Source organism: Opisthorchis viverrini, assembly GCF_000715545.1.
Source record: "Opisthorchis viverrini unplaced genomic scaffold opera_v5_78, whole genome shotgun sequence".
NCBI lineage: Eukaryota > Metazoa > Platyhelminthes > Trematoda > Opisthorchiida > Opisthorchiidae > Opisthorchis > Opisthorchis viverrini.
The window spans coordinates 834,427-858,326 of NW_008751734.1; the positions used below are offsets into that span (position 1 = coordinate 834,427).

A 23,900-nucleotide genomic window follows, 5' to 3' on the forward strand; every position below is an offset into this window, starting at 1 on the left:
TCTCTGCAGAGGGCATATCTTTGCCTTCAACTGTGACTGAACGAACCTAGATTTTTAGAGGTCATTTTAATGGACTCATTAAAGTTGAAATTGATGTTACGCGCGAGGAATGACCACCGTATGTATTTGATATGCTAATACAATCTATAAACGGGTCTACTCAGACTCTCAGAGATACCAGAGGTTTGTAAACCTCAGTATTGAGTTTCGCTTCAGTTGGAGAACTGAAAGAGCGGTCTGTTTTTCTGCTCAGTTTCACACGAATGAAGCCTGTTCGGGGTTTTATGACAGTCAAAAAGTGTTGCTCAAAAGTAATTCATACAAGCGCTGACACTCATGGAACAAGCTAGTCCTGCGTCGTTCCTTCACCCCGACCGCCTGAAGTTTTGTTACAAAGTATCGATTTTATCATCTTCTCCATGTATGTGTCCGACTTTGATAAAGAAATATCACGAGGCCTAGCTTCGCTCGGTCTGTGTCATTCTAAACTATAATTCAGGCATCTTCCAGACAGGGCACTGGGTTCGAGCACAGAAAGTTTGAAGCAGTGCAAGCACAACGAAATTACTGTTCTTCCTGTCCTCGAATCGTTGTAGTTTATTCCGTTTTTCCAATAAGAACATGACTGACATATCTTCAGGTCTTGTAGTAATGGTATTTTTCTCGGCTTGGTTCTCGGTCTGAATAGCAGTACAAGTACAACGAAATTCCTGTTCTTCCTGTCCTCGAATCATTGTAGTTTATTCCGTTTTTACAATAAGAACATGACTAACATGTCTTCGGGTCTTGTAGTAATGGTATTTTTCTCGACTTGGTTCTCGGTCTGGGCCTACCAAGCTAGCGCTCACGTCAAAACAACCACCAAAGGTTCACAAGGTATATTAACGCCCAGAACGAAGTCAGGAACACTTTTACAACGTTTCATATATGTAGCGTAGGCGGCAATAACTTTCTGGAAATTTTGACGCGTTCTGGGTGCGACATTGGCAACTGGCATTTGGCCAGTACTGTTTTATGATTGGCTGTATGGCCCAGATTTTCGACCAATCAGATCTCGGCTTGATGCCGGACCCGTTAGCGCCCCGGTTTTTGGCCACTTGCGTGGGATGGACTTCTCTGAGCACTTGACTGCGACCGCTAAAGAGGGATCCGTGTGGGGTTCCGCCGAACAGGTCTCTTAATCCGTATTCCGTCAATGTTCCACTCCGTTTGTCCAATTTGGTTACACTTCAGCGCCGGCTGTGCACTGAGTGTTGGTCATAGCTAAACCATCTAAATGCATGGGCAAATTGAAAGTATGCCATCGCCGAAGAAGCAGATACGAGGACTCTCATGTAAGGGGCATAGGTTTTGCAAAATGCAAACGCGTTCTCCAAAGCCTCTGTGGGGAATGCTGGGGTAACCCTATTGTGCGAAATTGAGCTAAAGCCGTGAGTGGGGAGGTGTCTAGTGTTTCCTCGTTTGCTGTTCGATTCGCTGAAGAAACTTTAAAAAGTGGATTACGAGAAACAACGCGTAACTGGTGGTGTCGTGACTTTTCGGTGTTGTTCAGAGAAACATCTCATCATCATCGACACCATGACAACTGTGCTCAACATCTAGGGTTAACCCGATGTGAATTTAAGGTGTCCCAGTGGGTGCCCAAACTTGGGGCACAATTCACCTAAACTTCACTTCGTATCGTCCTTAGAATACCCTCCAGGCAGTTCGTTGGGGTTCCCTTAAAGATTTTATCGATCTATCACATGACAACTAAAAATACAGGAAAAAGATATATTTGCTTAAGTCTGATAATCGGCATGCTTGCGGTTTTTTCTCAGAAGACTGAATTGGTCGCCCACTACCCTCAAAAACTGTTACGTATGGCCCTAAAAATAATGCCAAAGCCGCTTTTTGGACACAGATTTATTTTACATTCTAACGTTTACGACTTTTTGTTTGGGTTTATGAAATTTGCGGCCGTTCTTTGCATTGGACACATGTTTCCCTTCACGCGATTCAAGTAGCAGTCATGGTGAATCCGAAATTAGTTCGTTGTAATAGGACGTTCATTGTTCCAGTGTACACCGGTTCCAATACCACATACAGAACGCCTTTACTCATTCGTCCGTGCAGAGTATATTTCAAGTCATCAGTTACACCGGCATCTCTGAGTCCCGAGACCTGAATTCTACTCAGTACATCACCTTCTATCTAACCTTCCGTTGTTCATTTCAGTCAAATCCGCTCAGGGTCTTATCGGCAAAGACAAAACTGGACGAAGTGATCCGTATGTGACGGTTCAGGTTGGAAAAGTTCGCCGGAGAACCAAAACAGTACTACAGGAACTGAATCCAGTATGGGACGAGAAATTTTTCTTGTAAGTTGACCAACAAGACAATTGCTATTTTTGTTGGCAATAATGTATCACGCGAAAAAAAGGACTTGGTTATGTTGCCTCCAGGTGTCCGATGGAAGCAAACACATTGCTTTCACTGCGAAAACGGAGCATATTCAGGATCGATCGAGATTGTTCCCTTCTCTCTCGTGGGAAGCAAAAACGCACAATAACGCAGCAGATTAATTTTCCATGTTACAGTGAACTACTACTGATGACGTCAGATGAGAAACAAATAAAAGTGGGCCTGCGTTTGTCTCCATCTTGTGGATATCGGCGGCAGTACAAGATGAGAACACTGCCCTACAGCCATGTTAACTGGGTTGAATGAAGCTCCATGGTAGAAAGAAGAGGGAAATGGGATATGAAGGGGGGTGGGGAGAGCCTACAACAGACAACATGCACAAACAGCCTACACCTTGAATACCCAAACAGTTTGGACAGAATCTAACAGAATGAATGCAACTGACATGGAGGGTTACGTGGATCAGGATGACACAAACAGCATGCAAACTTTTCGTAGCATGCTGTTGTATCGTGAGTGGCCGTCTATGGGTTACGCCTGCACTGAGCCTGCCAGACTACGCGATAGGGAGAAGACAGAGAACTGAGGACACGGCTGCATTGCCAGGACAAAACATACAGAGCTTCTGCGCAATATATAGGATGACTAATTGGCCAAATATGGTCGTTCACTTGTTCGTTCCGTACAGCCAATGGTGGTGTCCCGGTTGTGAACAGTCTCAGGCCCACTACGTTGGTCGTGTGTTGCTAAGCCGTGTTTGGTGGGAACCTCCAACTCACCTACTTTCCGGACGTGTCGTATCGATGGCGATACGTCACTCTCCGCACATGCGCTTTTTCTTCTGTCTGGGCGCGTCCTGACACATGCTTTATCCCCCTGTCTGTCTGCCTGTGGGTTTCCGCACCTCCCCAAATTGGGCGCCAAAAACAGCGCTCGTTTCGGCAAGCGGCAACTGGGACTACGTAACGCAACCATCTTAGATTGCAGTGCTGATAAAATGAAGCACAGTCTGCTTCACCAAAGACTCATCTCCTGATTACCCTATTCCGAAATAGTTGGTTTAGTGATAGTCCCGAGACATCTGAAGATGTCTCGGATCCTTCTCCAAGTCTCGTGGCCAAAACCCGGCAATCTTACAAGTGGCATGTATTGGCTTTGAGATTCGTGCGTTTAGTTAGTCTGTCACAGTGGCTAGTACGAATTCCGAGACACGTGTCACTCCATGAATTTTGAGAGCCAGACTGCACATGGTGCAGGCACTGTGTTGGTGCGAACTACACACCGAAGGACTGGATGACCTCGACCAACTTTCTTAGTAATGCTTGTGGATGAGATCTCAAACAGCATAGTGCGTGGAAGCACTCTAACAGAATGTCTCGTCCTTGTAATACGTAAAAGGCGACAGCACTTCGCAACTGAATAAAAGTAACGCGGAATACTTAGAATAAGGGTGAAGTAAAATTCGCTCCTTGAAAGCAGATGCACGATTTCCGGTCTGGTACGTATCAAAAACCAATGAAAACCAATGCGAGGATTGCCAAGACGGGAATGGATCAGTGTCCCTACAACCCCGTGTTGACTCTCCTATCCAGGTTGAATTTTCAAAATTTGTTTCCGGCCCAATATTGCCGATTTCCTAAAGCAGATTCGCAAGATATCTCCGTCGCCAGACACAGTTAATGTCACGTAGGGAAACTGTCACGGTGGATGACAGCAAAATTCTAATAAAAATGCAAATTATTCTGGTATCCGATTTTGTTTGTTCTATAACCCTGATGGCGCGAAAAGATCACTCGAATTTCTGGGCTTATCTATTCTCACAGGTTTCCATGTGTGTGTGTGTGTGTGGGGGGGGTGTTGGTGTGAGTTTGCTGGAGCCAGCCTGATGTCCTGTCAGATGGCTGTCTTCCATCATGTCACGTCGTTGTTTCTGGTGCATTCTGGGATGCGCAAAATCATGTTTACCACATCGAATTTTCCTTAATACTTGGATATGTCAGTCTCGTCGCACACCTCTAAACTACTGCAGTGTTGGGATAGAACAACCACAAGATGGCTGGCGGAATTCAAAAAGATAATCGATCATATTGGATTGAAACTTTATTTCAAATTTGAATGAGTTCGAGAAACCTGAAGCTATTTAGCAGTGAGGATCACATACCGAACCGCCTTTGATAGGCAAATGGTCTCTGTAGAAATTCACTGAACTCGAAAGGAAGTTTGGTGTGAAAAGCACTGTACGCCGTCACTCCCTGGTATGCACACGAAGATGGATTGATTGGCTGTTCTTAGAATTTAGAGGACATCTCGCTTTCATCTAGCTAGCTCATTGATGATGATGATGATGTTGATGATGATGATGATGACGATGATGATGATGATGATGATGATGATGATGATGATGATGATAATGATGATGATGACGATGATGATGATGATGATGATGATGATGATGATGATGATGATAATGATGATGATGACGATGATGATGATGATGATGATGATGATGATGATGATGATGATAATGATGATGATGACGATGATGATGATGATGATGATGATGATGATGATGATGATGATAATGATGATGATGACGATGATGATGATGATGATGATGATGATGATGATGATGATGATAATGATGATGATGACGATGATGATGATGATGATGATGATGATGATGATGATGATGATAATGATGATGATGACGATGATGATGATGATGATGATGATGATGATGATGATGATGATAATGATGATGATGACGATGATGATGATGATGATGATGATGTCGGAACAGACAACGTGGAGTCTCAAACCTTGGGTCAGGGGGGAGGGACACGGATTGATCAGCCTGCCTCAAACTTCCACGTAATTTCTCATCCTGCTGCCAAATTAACAGTAGTAATATTAATAGTTTAGTTGTAATACCCTTTCAGTGCCTAGCTGCCACACAAAGGAAGCACAGGGGCTCTCTAGACAAGATCCATCTAGATGCTTAAGTTGGGTTGGAACCACAAACTCTCCAGTTTGCTAGTTCGTACCTTAACGACTGAGCTCCCTCGAGCTCGTGCGCTTGAATACCGTAATTTTCTGCTAAATTATCATTTGGTGGTTTAGACAGAACAAAATAGTATAGCTGTAGCACTCTCATTCCTCTTGGAGGAAGTATGAGGGCTGAGATATTGCCAGGTTGCCCAAGCCTAAACAGGGGGAGTCGAGAGGCAGAGGTCGGATTCGAACCAGACCTTCCGGTCAGTAAATTTGCGCTCTCTCCCCCCTTCTCCGAGCTTGAGGTAGTCTAGCGGTTGAGACGCTGACCGCAGGGTCCATGGTTCGAACCCAACGTTCGCATCTCCACTGCTTCAGCTTAGGCTTGGGAAACCTGGTGGTTTTCGACAGTTGTGCCTCCTTCGGACAGCTAGGCACCTTGCCAAAGAAAGGGTGTTACGGCTGAACGACAATTCGTGTTAGTAAGCATTGTGCGGACAAACGATCTGGCCTCAAGTGTGCTCATGTAGTGAGCCATCTAGACAAATCTTTATTCGTAACTTGTGTACGTGTTCCTCTAACAACGGTGCCGTGGATCCACGCCGCCTGTTATTCCACTTATGAGGCTGGTGGTAATGCTGCCAATTATCATGAAGCTACTCCTTTGGTTACCAGTTCCCCGGAGGATCCACAACCCTAGCAATCGTAAACCTCGTAGATGAGTGGTTGAACCAGCTCTCATGAGGATGCTTCACAAGTCAACAGATTCTTTTATTCAAAATTCCTCTATCAAATTCCTCCATCGTTTTTACTGCTGTATTCTAACGGCGCTTACTACTCTGTCCAACAGTTCCCCATCAAATTGAAAACGCTTGGTTCTGTTGCAATCACTTATCATTTTGGCGACAGTGAAAAGTAGCTGACACGTGACGGGTGGGGAAAAACGCGGTGAACATAAACTATTAAGAAGTGCCTCACTGGTTGGTGCGAAAGCCAGTTAGACTCACAGCACCTTGTAAGAGGTGAGGCGATGGAGTGATACCGGTTATCGCTCGCTCCAACTTGCAGTCTATCCACCTCAAGTGTTATTTACACAATCCTCTTGACAGTTTAACCAGAAGCACTGGTTCCCTGTTGCCATGGCAAAAGCGCCGACAGCCTAGCTTCACAGGCAACTGATTTTCCCATTTCCAAATTTAGGACATTACATTTTGGGATGTCAACAGTTCACCCTAACGTGTATCGTGTAACTGACTCGTGCGTACTCGTAGAAACGACTGAGCGCATCTCATACAAAATTCATCATATACATCCCAAGCACCGCAGACAGATTTAATTTGACAGTGGTTGGTGTATCATCTCTAAAGGCCACATTTTTCATGCAGGTAAATTTTGTTTTTGTTGAATCTCAAGCGAGTAATTTGTGTTTCTGAGCTGAGACCACATTTATTTACTGAAGGTGGGAAGAGCGGTCAGTCAGTCAGACGAGAGGAGCGGAATCATAACTAATCATTTTCTCTACAAACCTGAAGTTATCATGAAATGTGCCCTGTGGAAATTTGTCGATGTGGAGGCACTGACCCCGAGAACACGGTCAACATTTGTCAGTTTGACGGTGGTTTTTTTTAGTTTAAAGAGCTGGAGATAGTACAGAAGATATCATAAATGTCTACTGTGGACACGTTTCAATCAACAGGATATCTGGTAAGATAACCCAGTGCGCTCATCTAGTGAGTCTTTAACGCACCAACTCATCCATTTAGAAGCAATCGCAGGCGGCCTGTAAGATGAAGTGAGAAGAGATTTGAATTATCGATTTTAGTCGTGACACGGAACATAATCTAACCTAGCAAGCAATGCGACGCCAGTCTTATACTACAGCCTGCCAAAGTTTTATCGATTAATTTAAATCACTACACGTTTGTTAACTATGTCTAGTGCACATGGGAGTTTGAACAAACAGGTAGGACACCCGAAAAGAGCGGTTTAGGTTAAATATTGTGAAATATGATTCGACAGTTGCGACATGTGCAGGGCATCGAGTATGGTTTGAAAATTCACCAGTCTACAAAAAAAGGTTGAATGTCACGTGGGGTCTATCGAACGAGCCAGATATCTCACGTTTGTCACCGATTGGCAGCGGCCTGTAAGCTACGAGCATTTGGTCGGCAAACGGAACTGCAATGAATCAACACCGCCCGACAGGCCACTTTTTCTTGGAGATGCTGCTGTTAGAGTCTTTCTGCGCACATGCGGCGAACAAGAAGAAAAACGAGAACTATGCACGTTTTTACCTTTCTCCTGAGGTGATATTTTATGGTTGCCTAGTTTGATTGCTTACCACTGGTAAATCGTCGCGAGTAGCTGAATTTCGATTATTTTGTTTCTCATTTTCCCTGATGTTGATTGAAAACTTTGAATAACCTCGTCGTTCACATGTGATTTTCTCTCGTACAGCGAGTGTCACAACGCATCGGAACGTATCAAAGTTCGTGTCTGGTGAGTCTCCCTCACTGTTTTATGACCGTGTAGGAAGCTGAAATATGAGCAAATTAGGTGGTCCCTCCCAAAGCTTCACATCATTCCCCGAAAGCGTCAATCAAGTGTTCTGTTTTTTTCATTAAACACGTGACATTTGCGTCCGTCACATCTACTTTCCTCTGCTTCACCTCACTGAACTTTCACTCCGAACAGTTTTAGGTTGCAGTCACATCTAAAATTGTCGATTCTCAGTTATCAGTTCAACGAGGACATCTTTTTCCGACGACTAGTTTGTTGATGCCGATGGTCCTGGATAGAAATAAATTGAAGTTATTGGCTCAAAAAACAAGACCGCCAGTTTGCATGTGACTTGGTTGTGTACATCAGAGTCACTAAGCGCAGATGGGGGTCAAAGACTGGGAGTATTCTTGATACGTACTCCGATTTGAACTCCGGTTTCGGAGTGAAACGGATGACATTGCAACCTTGCGACCTCTTACTTCTCCCCATAGGCCTATATCCTAACAGCGTGTAAATCCCACAGTTTGGTAAGAACATATTACTTATTCGGAGGGAAATCTTGTTTCATTTTGGCAAAACCACAGGGACAAACGCAGTTTATTGATTTTACCGGTCACGTGAACTGATTAAGCTACAATCGTTACGCTCGGGTTTGGTGCTGCAGATGACAAACACATGCCCGTCTAGCCTGATGCTACTTCCCAATGAGATTCCGTCTTTTAATTGAAGGAAGTCGGTCTGTTTCGACATGATTAGTGGAAGTCGTCAACACGCGATTAAGCAATGTACATTCGGTGAGTGAAGGACTGAAGTGGCACTAAATCCTGTCTGAGTGCAAGTCAGCCACACTGCTGATCAGCCGCTCTTGGCTAAACCGTCAAGTATTCAAACTACTACCGGGGTCGTGGGTTCAAAGCCCCAATGATTTTGGTGAGACGCGCATTGCTGATGATTTTCAATGAGGATGAAGCCGGTGTAAGCTGTTGACGTAACACACTACTCATAAGGCCGCTGAAATTTTTTTTCGACTTCAGCAGCCTTATGAGTAGTGTATTACGTCTATACATGTACCGCGATATCTCGAATATCGTACCAGCTGGAACATGAGGCTACCTGGCGCAGCACATTCACTTGCTTAAAAAACTTCATAAACGAGAGATTCAGCTGGAGTATAGGTGGGTCCCCCACAAAACCAAATTGCTTTGCAAATGAGTGTAGTTCAGCTGTACAGTACTTTCAAGAATGAATTGGTTTCACTTACAGAACAAAAATTCCCGAATTTACTCAGTCTGTTGACCTTTTTTACTTGTCTCCGAATGGAGAGTAACGCATCAGTGGTTTCTTCTAGCCAGTTTAAGAGTGACAGTCGGTTGGGTTGTTGGAGACTTCGGGCATGAATGAAACTTGGTAGAATGCGACAATGTGTACGCATTGGTGTGTGCGTGTGTGTGTGTGTGTGTGTGAATGAGCACTGTTCACATAACTGGTCTCAACAACGTGGACCTTTTGGGCGGGCAACATTAGGAAATTATGTGAACCTCCTCTCAGTTTGGGAACATCAGTTTGCATGGACTGACTCACTGCCGAACGTATGCTCTAAAGCGCTGTAGCAATAACAAACACGGTGATTTTTGCCGTCCTGTCCTGTTGACGTGGGAAAGGTTTTAATCGGTTGGGCGAAACAATCTCTTTATTACATGTTTTCCGTCCATCGGGCTGCCACAATAACAATAAACTTGTCGACGAAACAGTTCGCGGGTGCGCTCACACACAACGTTCCCAAGTCAAGCATAATCATATCCGATGGCCGAATCCAGCTGGAACATCACCGGCTTTCCGGACACGCTCCGCGGGAAACTAATATACTCTCACCAGCTGACTTCCCTTCATTTCAAAAAGTTCCCATAAAAGCTTTCGCATGTAAAGACAGCCAGAGAGAGAGAGAGAGTAGTATCGTTTTTGTGAGTTTACTGCAGTCGATGACGGTGAGTGCTTTTTCTTCCCTACTGAGAACAATGCTCGCCTGAGTGACTGCTCAGTCCGACAAAAAACGTACAATTAAGATGTTACTTTCATGGGCCTAGTCAAAAAGGGACGAATGAAGAATGAATCGACGGGTTTAGATACAGTTAATCTCACCTTCGAGCTGTGTGTACGATAAAGAAAGGTGGAGCGTTTCAGCTTTTTTTCCCCGACCAGCTTATCTAATCAATGAGGGGAGTAACTGGATTATAGTTTTCTACCTTGCGTTTTTATCGTCCCAAAAAGCGGAAAATAGTGTTAAATTTTTTTATTGCTTTCATTCCGACTACCGCTACGCTCATACAAGTAAGTTTACAGCACCATCTGACTGTATACTCCAAATATCTACTAATATCTTTTCATGCGTGTAAATTTATGCTACGGCTCACCACTACGGGAGTGAGAAAAGCATTCGGAGTTGTTTATTGATCAATGCGAACTAAATTTTTACAGCTGATTTGACGGTATAGATTTCATTTGCACAGAGTACGTGAAAAACGAACATTCTCGAGCGTCCTTTTAAATTTTCCCGTACATTCTTCGAATATTTACCAATAATAAACAGGCACTGCGAAGCGGTTTCATAATTTTTGTCAGAAGCGGGGACGGCCCGGCCAGATGCTACTCACAAGTTTCATCAGTAGCTTATGTAGATGCACACCTAACCCTTCAAACGTTCGCGCACATACGAACGATGTTCGATTCGTCTAAGTTGGATCAGCCTCAGAAGCTTGCCCATTTGGCACCAAATGAAAAGAAAAATACCGGGTGAATCACATGGTCTGATCGATAATCCCAGCCCAGCCAGTCATCCTGAACTGCTTCTCGTCTTCTAGCCTATGGCTCTCCGTACATTGTTGCAAGACAATCAGTAACGTTGGTGGCAAAATTCAGCCGTCTGCAAGGTCAAACATAAAAGCTACTTTTTTCGATTTCGTGAGATGACTAAGCTCATACACAGTCGCGTGCAGTAAACTGAGTCTTGGCGACAAAATTATCCGTAGTGTTCAGATATTTATTTTCAAAATTCTCAGTTCGGAACCTGTCTGTCGGAAGCCTGAGCACCGAGGTCGTTACCGTCTACGTCATTTCGTCTTAGGAGAAAACAGCCAAACGTGGACCTGGCGTCTAGTAGAATACCGTCCAGTAGAGAAGAAGCAAATAAAAGAGGTTGACATTGGCATCGAATAGCTGTGAGGACTATTAAGCTATATGTAATCGGCACGTGATTCCGATAAGTTCACTCATCCCGTTCAAACACGTTATTCAACAAAATGACCTGTAAACTGTTGAAACATCCATTCCACTTTTGACACCCGGATAACTTTCGCTGGTGAGCAAAGTCATCATTTGCTCTAGGGAAGGGTGAATTTTATGAGTTTCATAACTGTTTAACAAACTTGTCTTTTCATCCTAGAGCTCAAATATGCCATCGAATCTATCGTAGCCAGGATGCCTTTTAGTTACACGTTCATTATAATTCTTTCGCGCTGGGGTCGTTAGCATACGATGCTGACTTTCAACAGTTATGTTTACAGCGATTTGACGTCACGTGACTACAGTCTACCAGTGTCCGGTGCATCTTTTAGGCCTGACAGCACACCGTACATACCTTCGGCTCGCCTTCGCGAAAGTCAGCGGTACATTTTAAAAGTCCGTTCGTTTTGAGTGTGCGCAGTTTTATTTTTTGTGTCTTATTTGATTCCACTTCTGGTCCCAAACCGGAAGAAAGTTCATTTACTCTCAACTGGTCCCTACAACACACAGACACACTGAGTTTGTCGTTCATACGCAAATTTACCGGATGAAAGCACAACATTAGGTTCACAAGGCTTATTTGTGGAGTAAATTAGTGACAGGTTGTAATTTATGCCAAACTCTGTGAGACTAAAGTTAAACTGTGATGAATCGGTTCGAAGTTTTGCAGCTAGTGCCCAGGAAAATAGTAGAACCGCAACAAGCTTGTGGAGGTCGTCTTGAGGGCGTTTTAGACCGGTAAGTTGAGCACTGCAACAGTTGAGAGGTAGTGCTTGAATGAATCATCAAAGTTTTTGAAAAAAACAGCACCAGTCGGAGAGCTTATGGTCTAACGCGGGCACTGTGGCACAATTTTTTGTGTGAATTAACGGTTGTAAACATGTCTCGTCACTTTATAAAAGCGGTCCGAACCAGAAACGAAATCAAATACATCTACGGTGCGGTTTTTGTACTGCAAGCTTGTTTTTATCGGGTGATTAGATGACCGAGACCTACTGTCACTGATGCTATGTTTCGACACTCGATTTGCTGCACACAGTCCGAACACTGGTGCTGTATAGCCATGATTGTTAGTCAGCGGTTGATTTGAGGTTGGTGAGGTTGCAGGGTTCATTTTCGCATCCGGTTGGCTAGACTCAGCCACCCTTTAGAGGATGGTCTTTGTAGGGGGTGGTACGTTTAAAGAGGGAGAAATTTGTAAGCTTGCACAGAGTATACCATATTTAGGGGAGTACTGGTTCGTACTAAGACAGGAGCACTGCAACAAGAAGAACTGTAAGATGTTGGCGCATCCGGCACTTCGTCTGTGCGATGATTTTTTTACAACAGTAGTCAACTGGTTCTCCAAACTTCTAAATGGGATATTTACTAACCCGACTTATAAATGGTTTAGACGAAGCCGCTAGAAGGCCGGTTTTAACGAAGCCCTCTATTTGGTCTTGTTAGAGTTTTCTGTTCGAAAATTTTCGTTCCGTAAACGTTGAAGCAACTTGTCTACTTCAACATAATCCATGGGCATCGTATGCAAGTTGGTCGGCGAGAGAACCTCTGGGTTCAAGTAGAACATAAGGTTGACGGAAACTCGGGGACTGCGCCTACCTGCCGGGTTCCAAGAAGGGCGAAACCAGTCGTGGGTTGTCGAAGAGTTTTCAGCAACCTTGTGAGTAGTTTCCTTTATCAACATATACTGCGATATCACAAATATCGTGACAACTAAAACATGAGGCGTTCTGTGTGCAGCACTTTCAGTTGTAGAATAGCATAAACGAGAGATTCAGTTGAGCCTATCATGAAAGCCAAATTGATTTGGAAATGAGTGTATTTTCCGATCATCCAAAGGTCTTTGTGGCAGACAAAACAGTCTGTTTTAGGACTTCCAGTCTGGAATCGATCACATATGAACTCTTTTGGAGCCCTAGTAAGTTTGCTGCCGTGATAACTACGTAGAAAATAGGCAACGACCTGAGTTTCGCCGGATGGCCAGTTTCTTCGGCCACGACAATCTGTGGATGAAGAATCCAAGACAGACGACTTGACCACATGTTCATGTGGATTTCTGCTCATTCGACACTTCACGTGACCATTCCCGCCCTTCGGGCGTGCACTTTTTGAGTTGGAGATTTTGGGCAATAAACCCAGTCCGAACCAAGAATATTAACCCAAAGTGAATTCTTGATGTGAACTGATGTCAGTCCTGATCCATCCAAAAATACACTATCATTTAAGCAATGCCGTCGAAATCTCGGCACGGGCATCCCACGCCTTTTACATCCTCAAAACAAGATCGATTTTGATGTATTCTTGTCGTGATAATCCCTCACTTTTTTCTTTGTTTTCCTGTTCCCTTCTTTCCCTCTTCACAATCGCGGATAGGGATGAAGACAATGATTTGAAATCGAAAATCCGTCAAAAGTTTACGCGGGAATCGGACGACTTTCTCGGTCAGACAATCATTGACGTGCGAACGCTGAGCGGAGAAATGGACGTCTGGTACAACCTTGGTGAGTATGATAAATGCGAATACGGCTCAGTATTGTGGAAAAAAGCAACTTGGAAAAGATGGAACCGACTGAATTGTACGTTATCGAACAGCTGGCAGTCGATTTTTGCCTTTTGTGGTCCTGTCTAGAAAGCAGGTAGTGTAACTGTTTAGAGTGAAAGGGCGCTTCGCCTGTCAGTGTTTGTATTCTTCAGCATTGAAATGGTGAAGAATGTGAGAATGTGTTGAAAGTGGAATATTTTACCTTGGAAACTTTGACTCGGGTTTATGGAATAATTAAGGGGATTGGAGACACAAAGCAAATGGGTTTATTGGGGACAGTCTGGTAACAAACAGCAATCGATCCTATACCGAAAAAATTAGCCTCGATGAGAATTCAGTCGAAACTTTCAAAGATGCGAAAATTAATTTATCAGGCCTCACGGCTGAGTTAGATTGCTTAGTTGAAGCCTAGTTTTATGCGGGATTTTTAGTTCTTTTCAGTATAATTATAATAAAAAATGAAAAGGGAAATTTCAAGGCATATGATTGAAACAATGAATCACTGGAATGGTTAGAAAAGGAACCCAGTTAACGTAGCGCGCTTTCAAAAAGGAACCAGGTGTAATGTTGTTCATAAGCAGTTGACAAAAAAACTGAGTTTTTTCAGAACTCGGGGAGTGGATACCATGACTAAACCAAATGAACAACCCGTTTTTACCAAACAGCCGGCCAAAAATGCAGAACTATGCTACGAAATTGCCAGTTGAAGATAAAGTCCACCAACAGGCGCCACGTGGTGCATAACTTCACTGGTGGCCGCTGATCTTTTCGCCGAGCTTGACTTGCAAACGGTTCGTCCGCAGTTGAGGAGATATCGTCAGTGCGCCTGCGTTTATATAGTTTCCAAAGAGTAGCTAACACTCTCACATGTGGTTGGCTACTTAGTACACACCTTCATTGCAATCTTATTGGCCCATTTGCGACTTGTGCCGCACAGTGAGACTGACTGTGAAACCTATCACGTTAACGCTTAAAATACAATTTTTGTGATATTCAAGCGGCTTTAATGTGAAAAGAGCCATAAATTTGGTCGGAAATAGCATATTGATAAAAGTTCATGTCATGTGGATGAGGTAGTTTAGAAACGTATGGAAGTCATTTCGTCAGGTAAGTACTGCTGAATATATTTCAATAGAGGTGGTGGTACAAAGTCGGAAGGATAGCTCGAACGAATTTGTGCGTAATTTGTAATGGGATGGGACAAAGTAGGGTGCAGACAAAGCTGATTTCGTTCCAGTTATAGGGTAATAAGAATGAGCATTTTTAGTGGACATTTCGTCCTGTAGGTAAAGCCAATCCATGCTGAAGGGAGAGAAGCAGTGAACAGCCGTTTCATCCGTTTGAGTGACAGGTGCAAACGGGATTTGCTAAAAGAGGACAGGTCATTACCTTTGGAAGATAATGGGAGGTAAACTATTTTCAGGAAACGATTAAAGTTGATTGGCGGATTACACGAGTTCTCAGTATTCTCAAAGCACCATTGATTTAAATCCCTTCACAAAACATACGTTGTGTACGGTAACACTAATTAAGACGTGAACTAACTCCGAACTGCTGACCTTGACATGCGGCTGATTTCATAGCCAAGCCAATGGTGTCAGCTGATCAGCGATTGACCAATCAGCGGCCGAAACTCTGCTGGCTTCGTTGCAGCGAATGTTGTCCGCGCAGTTAAAACTTATTATTTTGACGGTTGTCTAGATGAAGGTTTGCTAGACCCCAAAACTGTGCGATTGCAATGAAATGCCATCTGTTGTGCTCTCCTTGGCTTCTCGTTAAAAATGATCGTAAGTGATTGTGAACCTCAGATAAACAGACAAGTATGAACAGGAACTTGGTTTTAGGGTCTGTCTTCTAGGGTTTTACCCATCTGATAAAGTCTCACTGAACCATGGTTTGGGAAGCCAACATTACGGCTTGGTAACCGTGTGCTTGTCAGGGACTGTCCTCCCGGGCACCGACTGTTGGAGTCGGTCAGGTGATTTACAGCGTCTAGATTGGATCATAGAGGCATGATCCCTATTGGTGGGTATTCACTAACGCCTATTAGACCCTGTTGGTGGGTATTCACTAACGCCTATTAGACAGTGTGGATCAATGTTGGAAAGCACAGAGCCGGTGTAACTTTTGCTCTCGAACCCGCACGCACTCACTCGCTTGTTCGGAATATAGCAATTGTGTTCCCTTCTGTGAGTCTTTTTCCGGCACTAGGCACTGGAGCGGGTCAGCAACAGATGAAACAGTTTGGATTTCCAGAGTTGAGTGAAGTCCAGTTGGAGCAATGATTGAGTAAACACAACTGATTAGTACCACTCCACTTTCTGCCGTGTATTTCCGTGGCGTATTTGAGGGGATTGCAGATGACAACTTATGAATTTCGCAGCTCACCACTACCCAACACTGATGACAAGTCAGCGGCGATGGAACAATGTTGGAACCCATTGTTCGGTTGTGTTTAACGCGAACGGACTAATGGACGATGTGAACAGTAAGCTGATCGATCTGGGAGTGTTTTGTTTTGTTGACCGGGCCAGGGAGATTATGGTGACATTGTCCTCCTCTTGCCTTCATCTCGATTTGGTTCAACACCGATTTACTCCTGTCATTTCGCGTGAGGGGATGTTTTGTTTTTATTGCGTGGACTGTGCCAAACTCGTCGCCGTGACGATGGAGTGGGATTGTTCGTAGGACAAATCTAGTTATTTGAATGGGGTTCTTTGCTGAGGAACTGATGAGGGGTGAACTGATATGCCTGAAAGTTCTTTGTACTGACCATAACCTCCGAAAGAAAAACGATTGATCGGCATGGGACAGGAATCTCCTGCAAGCATAATTCTGATATTGAAATTGAAGGTCAGCAAGTATTCATTTTGTCAATAAATGATTGATAAAAAATGTTGACCTGGGAAAAACATCTTGTGGGCAACTACTAATATAAACTAACTCTCAGAACAATGTGGAGGAATGTCTCTCTTTGTATGAGTCATACAACTATATAGTAATGCATGTATTAGCTTCTTTGTGTTGTTACAAGGACTCAACGAAGCTAAAAAAGCATTTCTTCAAAGATCCTCTCCCTGTTGGAAGGACTAGGGACTGTGTGTGTAAAATTAACCGCAAGGATTCCACTAAGGTTTACACTGAACAAACTGTCAGAATTGGTAAACATAAAAGGAAGATAAACAAACCCTCAAGGAATGCAGAAGAATACCAAATACTCTCATTTGCAAACTAATTTGGTTTTTTCGAAAGACTCACCTGGAAACCAGCTGAATCTCTCGTTTGTGATGTTCTCAGGCGACTGAATGTGCTGCACCAGACCGCCTCATGTTTCAGTCGCTACGATATTCGAGATATCGCGATACATGTGGTAGTTTTAAGACGGGGACTGCGATTCACNCCCCCCCACAGCGGCTGATACCCGAGGCGGTGGAGCATCATGATCGAGGGTGTGGAACTGGCGAGCGCATAGAAAGCGGCCTTAGATAAGCTGAGTTGACACGTGAGTGGGTGTGATTGTCAGCTCATGTAGACAAAACAGGAAGATGGATTTCCCAACTTGACCAGAGGTCACAGAATCCCTCTTACACAACTGTCGTAGCATTAGCTCATCCACACAGACGGATGGCGTTCAAAAGGGGTCATCAAGTGGACTGAACCAGAAGAACTTGACCCTAGGCTGGACCCAAACACATGGAGGTTTCCCCGTCGACCCAACACTTGTTCACCCGCCCTAACACACAAAAACCCCTCGACCGACAGCCCAAGGAGATTTAGCTTGACTAAGCCGATTGGTTCTCCTTCCGCATTAAATATCGGTCAACCTCGTAACCTAGTCACTTGGCCTGACGAAGCTTTTGTGTCAAAAGGGAAACGTTGGCCAGCAATAAATCTACAGATTGTTACCGAAAACAAAGTGTTCCTCTTGTTTGAACCTCCCACTCACTGAACAAGACCGCCTGCATCACTCATAAAATTCTTTACTTGGAGTGCCCATCGTATTGGGAATGCCACGTTTTTTCGGGTGAAACTTCAAGAAAAAAATGGGGACTGGGCTTCATAATAATAATCCTCGAGTAGGGCGAAAGCCGTGGGGGGGGGACTTGCATATCGTGTGCTCAACCACCTAAGTACTTTTGGGTTCTAACTTGTTGAATCCATTTACAGAATGTTTCTGCGTATGATTTGTTTTTGCGACAATGAATGCAGGGTGTATCACGCATCGGTGCGGCAGTGTCGCCGTAGTAACGAGGCATCACGTGATTTACTCCAGGCAAAGTCAATCCGAGATTAGCTTATTCCACGTAGATATCTAGAATTGTGATCGACACAGTAAACGGATTTATACATACGGTCCAAGACAGTTGATCAAACTAAATAGTTTGTTGCGCGAGTTGGCTTCCAACGGGGTGAACTTCATCCTTCGTCGCTTCATTTCCCGATGATCTCCAATACTTCTGAGGCCCCCTTTCAGTTTTTAAGAGATAAAGAACCAAGCTACATACTCATTGTTTGATTTTTGCATCGATATTATTGGTGCGCGGGTACCCGAGGAGATAGAGTAACGTAATACACATCAGAAACCTGGATTATACTGGTTTTCATGGCCTGTGTCAGTGGTTGTATTTCCAGATATGGCAACATTAATTTCAATTCCAGATGGTGTGGAACTCCTTTCAGGACCGACCAACTGTTGATATTTCAAAACGCTCCCTACAACCTTTTAAAAGACCGACAAGTCAAGAGCATCTTCTTTGCTGAAATTTTTCCCCTCGGAAACCACGTCTGGCTCCTCGGGGGAGGCCTAGCGTAATCAATCTTTGCTAAGAGGCAATATCGTCATTGAAGCAAACCTTTCACTCCCCCCGGGAGAGACCATTTCTAAATCTGGGGACCATCATTGGTGAGGGGGACGGCTTCAGAGGACCAAACAAAAGCTGAAATGTTTTCTCCGCAGTAGGCCTCTGCTAGTAACTGTTGCCCATAAAATACCAACTTTGGTCGGTTCTTTCTTGTGGTCCATCCCAAGGGGGCGGCACCTAGCAGTGGTTGGTTCAGAGAGGTGGTTTTTGTGACCATTCTACCCATAGAATGGTAGGCCTGTCATCAATAAGTGTCCTATTTCGGATAGAATGTCCTTGAAGTCTCATTATTCAAATATAATCGTGCTGGCAGTGTGCACCCTGCATCTCAGGAGCTGTGACCGTTATTTTCGGCCCAGGACTCTAATTCGGCGCTCCTATTAACGTCCGCGTAGTAGACAACAAGCTTCGCTAAAATCCGGTTAGTCAAGCCTTTATCCGGCATTCAAATACGTGAAAATCGATACGAGTATTTTGAAAGGAGAGTCTGCGGTTGGTCGGAGGGCACACACAGTGGTTTTTGTTGCAAGGTCTGATTGGTTCGTGGAGAGGCTTGTATCCGATTGGAGGACTGGCCGACCACTCAGTGGAGTGAAATTCAATGTGGCTGTTGTTCATAGGTCCATGTGAGCACTGTCCATTCTACATCTAAAAGCAGCCTAGTTCGCCGGTGGATTGCACACCGACCATCCACTTTGCTAGACATGGAGAGGTTACTGTATCCGTTCCTTTTCACCAAAAGGACGTAGCTGTTTCTATAAGGCTGAAAAAGGGTGAAAAAAACGCAGAATTCAATCTCTAGTTTTAAACCAAAACGGGTGAACATCACAAACGAAGAGTGTTGGTTCACAGTGCCGTGGGGGAAAATCCCCGAGTACTATGAATTAATGCAAAAATCCAACAATTATTTCACTGAGGTCGACAAAAACCAAAAAAAACCCCGCTTGATACCAAGCTCTCCCTGTAATTTACTGGGGACGACCTTGCCCCTAGACATGTACCGGAATGTGGATTGCTTGGGAGAGTTTGTTGGTCGTTGACTAGGCGGCTGTTGATCTGCTCGTCAAGCCTAGCAATTAGTTTGCAAACGTTTCACCAACCACACACCGCCGGCTAATTGCTAAGCTCGGCGAACAGATAGATCAACAGTAACCTGAGCACCGCCCATGATTCATCTCTGGTTTAGACTCGTACACTCCAGTCCAGCTAAACGAGTCCTTGCATAAACCTTTGTGACAAAGGTGTGTAACTCACATGGTTGTCTTTGCTCTAAATGTTGAAACAGCGCTCAAGTAACTATCAGGATCCATTGAATTTCTAGAAACTGCTGGTTTTTCCACACACAAAATTTCCAACTTTGCATCGTGACATGCATAATTAAGTAAGTTTTTTGTACCATACTATCACTTATGATGGCTCCCAGGTGAAGAAAACCCTAAAGGAAGCATACACATTTATGTGTACAAAGAATCATAAACGAGCGATTCAGCTGGGTTCCAGGAGAGTCTCTCGTCAAAACCGAATTGGTATGCAGATGAGTGTCTTTCGTAATTTGGTTTCAAGTAGAACACAAGGTTGACGGAAACTCGGGGACTACTCAGTGAGCCCCAAGAAGGGCGAAACCGATCGTGGGCTCTCGAAGAGTTTTCAGCAAACTTGTGAGTAGTTTCCTTTATGAAAATATACTGCGATATATCGAATATCGTGCCAACTGAAACATGAGGCGGCCTGTGTGCAGCACTTTCAGTTGCAGAATATCATAAACGAGAGATTCAGTTGAGTCTCTCGTGAAAAACAAATTGGTTTGCAAATCAGTGTATTTCTCAAAAACAATGCAATTTGGGTTCGAGCAGAACATAAGGTTGATGGAAACTCGGACACTGCGCCTACCTGATGAGCCCCAAGAAGGGCGAAACCGGTCGTGGGCTGTTGACGAATTCCCGTCATCCTTATGAGTAGTGTATTACGTCTATGCACGCATCGCGATACCTCGAATATCGTAGAAGCAGAAACCCGAGGCGGCCTGTTGCAGCACATTCATTTGCTTAAAAGCATCATAAACGAGAGATTCAGCTGGGTTCCAGTTGAGTCTCCTGTAGAAACCAAACTGTTATGCAACCAGTGTATATCTCTAAGAATCATCTATCTCTGAAGGGACATTAATCACAAGGTTGTTGAAAACCTACGACCAGTTTCCCCCTTTTTGGGGGCTCATCAAGCAGGTGTTGTGTCCCCAAGATTCCGTCAACCGTATGTACTACTTGAACCCGAATCGTGAAAACATTACACACCAGTTCAGTTTATGAAATTCTTCATGGATGAGGATTAATGTACAAATGACTGGTGTATTTCGCAAACTATGCTATGCACTTTCATAAGAACACTGGCTCATATGGAGATTTGACCTCCCTCACCCCACACACTTCCCCGCAGAAAAACGAACAGACAAGTCCGCTGTTTCTGGGGCGATTCGGCTGCAACTCTCCGTGGAAATTAAGGGTGAAGAGCAAATGGCTTCTTACCATGTCCAATACACTGCACTACATGAAGTGAGTTTGCATATTTTCACCTCTGGCTTTATCCCACCTCATCAACTGGCTAGCCGACGTGAGGGATACCTCGGACTGCCACCAGAGATTGAAGTGCGGTACAGGATCGATCGGCACTTATCGGCTCTTTATACCACCTTACACCATCTTATTCGATGGACGTGCTTTCCCTGGTCTAAATTTTCAACGTTTTAACTTCACTGTTTGTTTTACTATTTCTTCCCATTTTTAACCGTTATATGTGTTTTGATGAGTCCCTAAAAACATCGATGTTCAGGGAATTTAGTATCGTCAGAGCATGGGGATAGTTCCTGTCCGAATGCTACGCAGGAAATGTTTTTGACAGCCTATAAGCGTCTCCTACCTTCCTAGCTGACAGTTGAGAAGTCTGTTTTTTGGCAGCATTTTCGCGCGAAACTTGATAGTTGGCGTACTCACTTATCTGAATAGTTTTCATCAAGATAGGCAGTTTTGGCTTCTGTTTCACTAGTGATCGATTAAGCAAACTCAACAAGAATTCGCGTGTAAGTACCCTTCATACAACTGAATAAGTGTTTGTAGCTAGTTTTGGAAGTACGTGTATGGTTTCCGGAGGTAATCAATTTATCCCAAGGAACCAGTGATCCAGTCGAAAGTGAGCACAGCATGAGCGTTCCATGTTCGATTGAAGTTAACTAACATCTGCCTGCAGATCGGATGTTTACGTTAATCCAATCAGTCGTCTTTGTCTGTTTATTAAACCCATGTGCTCTCCGTTGTCTGTTAAGTTCCAGCGGGTAATCTTTCTAGTCCACACGATCGTTTCCATCCAGCCACGTTCTAGTATCTTGTGTTATTCAGCAGACTCTGACTAGCCTTAGCGGTCTCTTTTGATGATCGGAAATCGATCACTGAGCCACTTGTAGTGGGATCGAACCTATCTGACAGTGTTGGTGCTCTAGTTTTGACGTAATTAAGTTGGTTATCAGAAGGTTACAAGCACTAACAAATGTCTGTCTTACTAGCCAGGTGCACTTGATAAAAATGCAAAAAGTGGAATGAGCCAAAAGGTGACTTATCGTTTGAGGACACTGGTTGAGAGTTCCTGAGTGAAGTTTCGGACGCGGGACGTGTCTTCTCTGCAGTATAGTTGCTACACGTGTCCCGTAGTTGTCCGCGGAACTCCGTTGACTTCCTTGCTTCCTGTGCGCGCGAGTGTGTGTGCTGAGCCTAATTGTATGCCTATTTATTATGTACAGTGTGAAGAGAGGGGTGTTTCTTGGTGTTTGATGCTTGCACGAACATGAATACAACTCAACCTGATTTGTTGAATGAGGTTCATAATCCTGGCGCGTGACACAATTGGTAGCCGCGTAAACAAAAATGGATGAGAATTCGTAGTGTACAAGTTGTCGACTAAGGTTGCAAGTGGGACGGGAATTGTCACGTGGTTTTAGTGTTTGTGACGCGTGATCTGATGAGTGGCCTCTACAGCACCTCGTTGAAGACACACCCCTGTGCGTCATTGAATTACGAGATATCTGACACAAATGGAGCCAGTTGAAAATATCGAGTCACACTGTCGTAGTTCACTGTTGTTTTGAGGATCGTAAACAAATGGCTGTTCCGCGGACTTCTGGGCTAAATCAATTACGAAAGGCACTGAATTCACGTGGAGGTTTTTTTAGGACGATCCCCTGCAGTCACGGCCCATTCAAGTGGACCGGCTGAACGCCCAATACACACTAGGAAGGAAATTTGTCTTTTTTCAGGATCATAGCAGCAACGGGCAGCTAAAGATAGTCTCATTTGAGAGATGACCCCTGTCTGGATAAAAAACGAAAATTCTACACTAGAGAAAGCTGTGTGCTTCAAAATCGGACACTTTTCACGGTAGCAAATCGGTTCCTTGCGAATCACGTGTGTGTGTGAACCTGCAACTAGGTGATCGATCGTTCCGTACAAAATTTTGAAACCATGTCTTTTACTGGGTCTCTGCTTCTCTGTATAACCCATTTCGGTATCCACTCAACATGCGTAACCAGATGTCCGACTGATATCCCAAGTGTTTCGTTCAGTCGGTTGGCCAAGGTCAATGGGATCAGGGTCCTCTCTGCCCAACTTTCTGGAATCGGTATTTGCCAGGGTCACATGAGCTGAGGACTGGAAGATCAGAGCTTCTATTCCGAGGCCCTTTCTTTGATCTGAATACTGGTCTTTCCACAGAGTTCAGAAATTTAATATTAGCTCCTGTGGATCAACATAAAAACAGGCTTTCTCCAATGCTGGCCTCTGTGAGAAGTGTGATGTTTGCTCCACAGCATTCGTGACTTTTTTCCAACAGGAACCAGTCTGAATAACAAGGGAATGATATCTGTGAGAGGTGTGATGTTTGCTCCAACTGGAACCAGTCTGAATAACAAGGGAATGATAGTGCGAGTTTGGAGTAAAGCTCAGATTCCATGAAGAACCCAAGGTATAATTGCGGGACCAAAGGCATCAGAGACATCCGACTACCGTGCGGTCGTTCTGGTTGGGCAACTGTATCAGTCCCGGTGGTCTCGCGAAAGATGATATTTCCATCCGGATTGGGAAGGCCAGAGAAGCTTTTGTGAACCTACGTCGGCGTGACATCAGCTTATCCGTCCAGGTTCGATTTTACAATGCTGGAGTGCGGTCTATATTACTATACGGGTCAGAAACTTGTCTGCTGCGAGCCAACGACATCTAGTGTTCGACCATCGATGTCTTTGGAGCATTGCCCAAATCTGGTAGGAATGCCGGATCAGCAATC

The 23,900-nt window shown here is 44.2% G+C and overlaps 1 protein-coding gene across 1 annotated transcript in view; it reads left to right on the plus strand.

Moving 5' to 3' along the window:
- Nucleotides 1-23,900, plus strand: part of T265_04621 (hypothetical protein) — a gene marked incomplete at both ends in the record, with an annotated part of 81,599 nt that overhangs the window by 1,640 nt on the left and 56,059 nt on the right. Inside the window, 4 exons of the mRNA XM_009169403.1 lie at nt 2,218-2,359; nt 7,851-7,892; nt 13,548-13,675; nt 21,012-21,127. Of these exons, the coding sequence (XP_009167667.1) occupies nt 2,218-2,359; nt 7,851-7,892; nt 13,548-13,675; nt 21,012-21,127 (428 nt within the window). The remainder of the gene's footprint in view (nt 1-2,217; nt 2,360-7,850; nt 7,893-13,547; nt 13,676-21,011; nt 21,128-23,900) is intronic.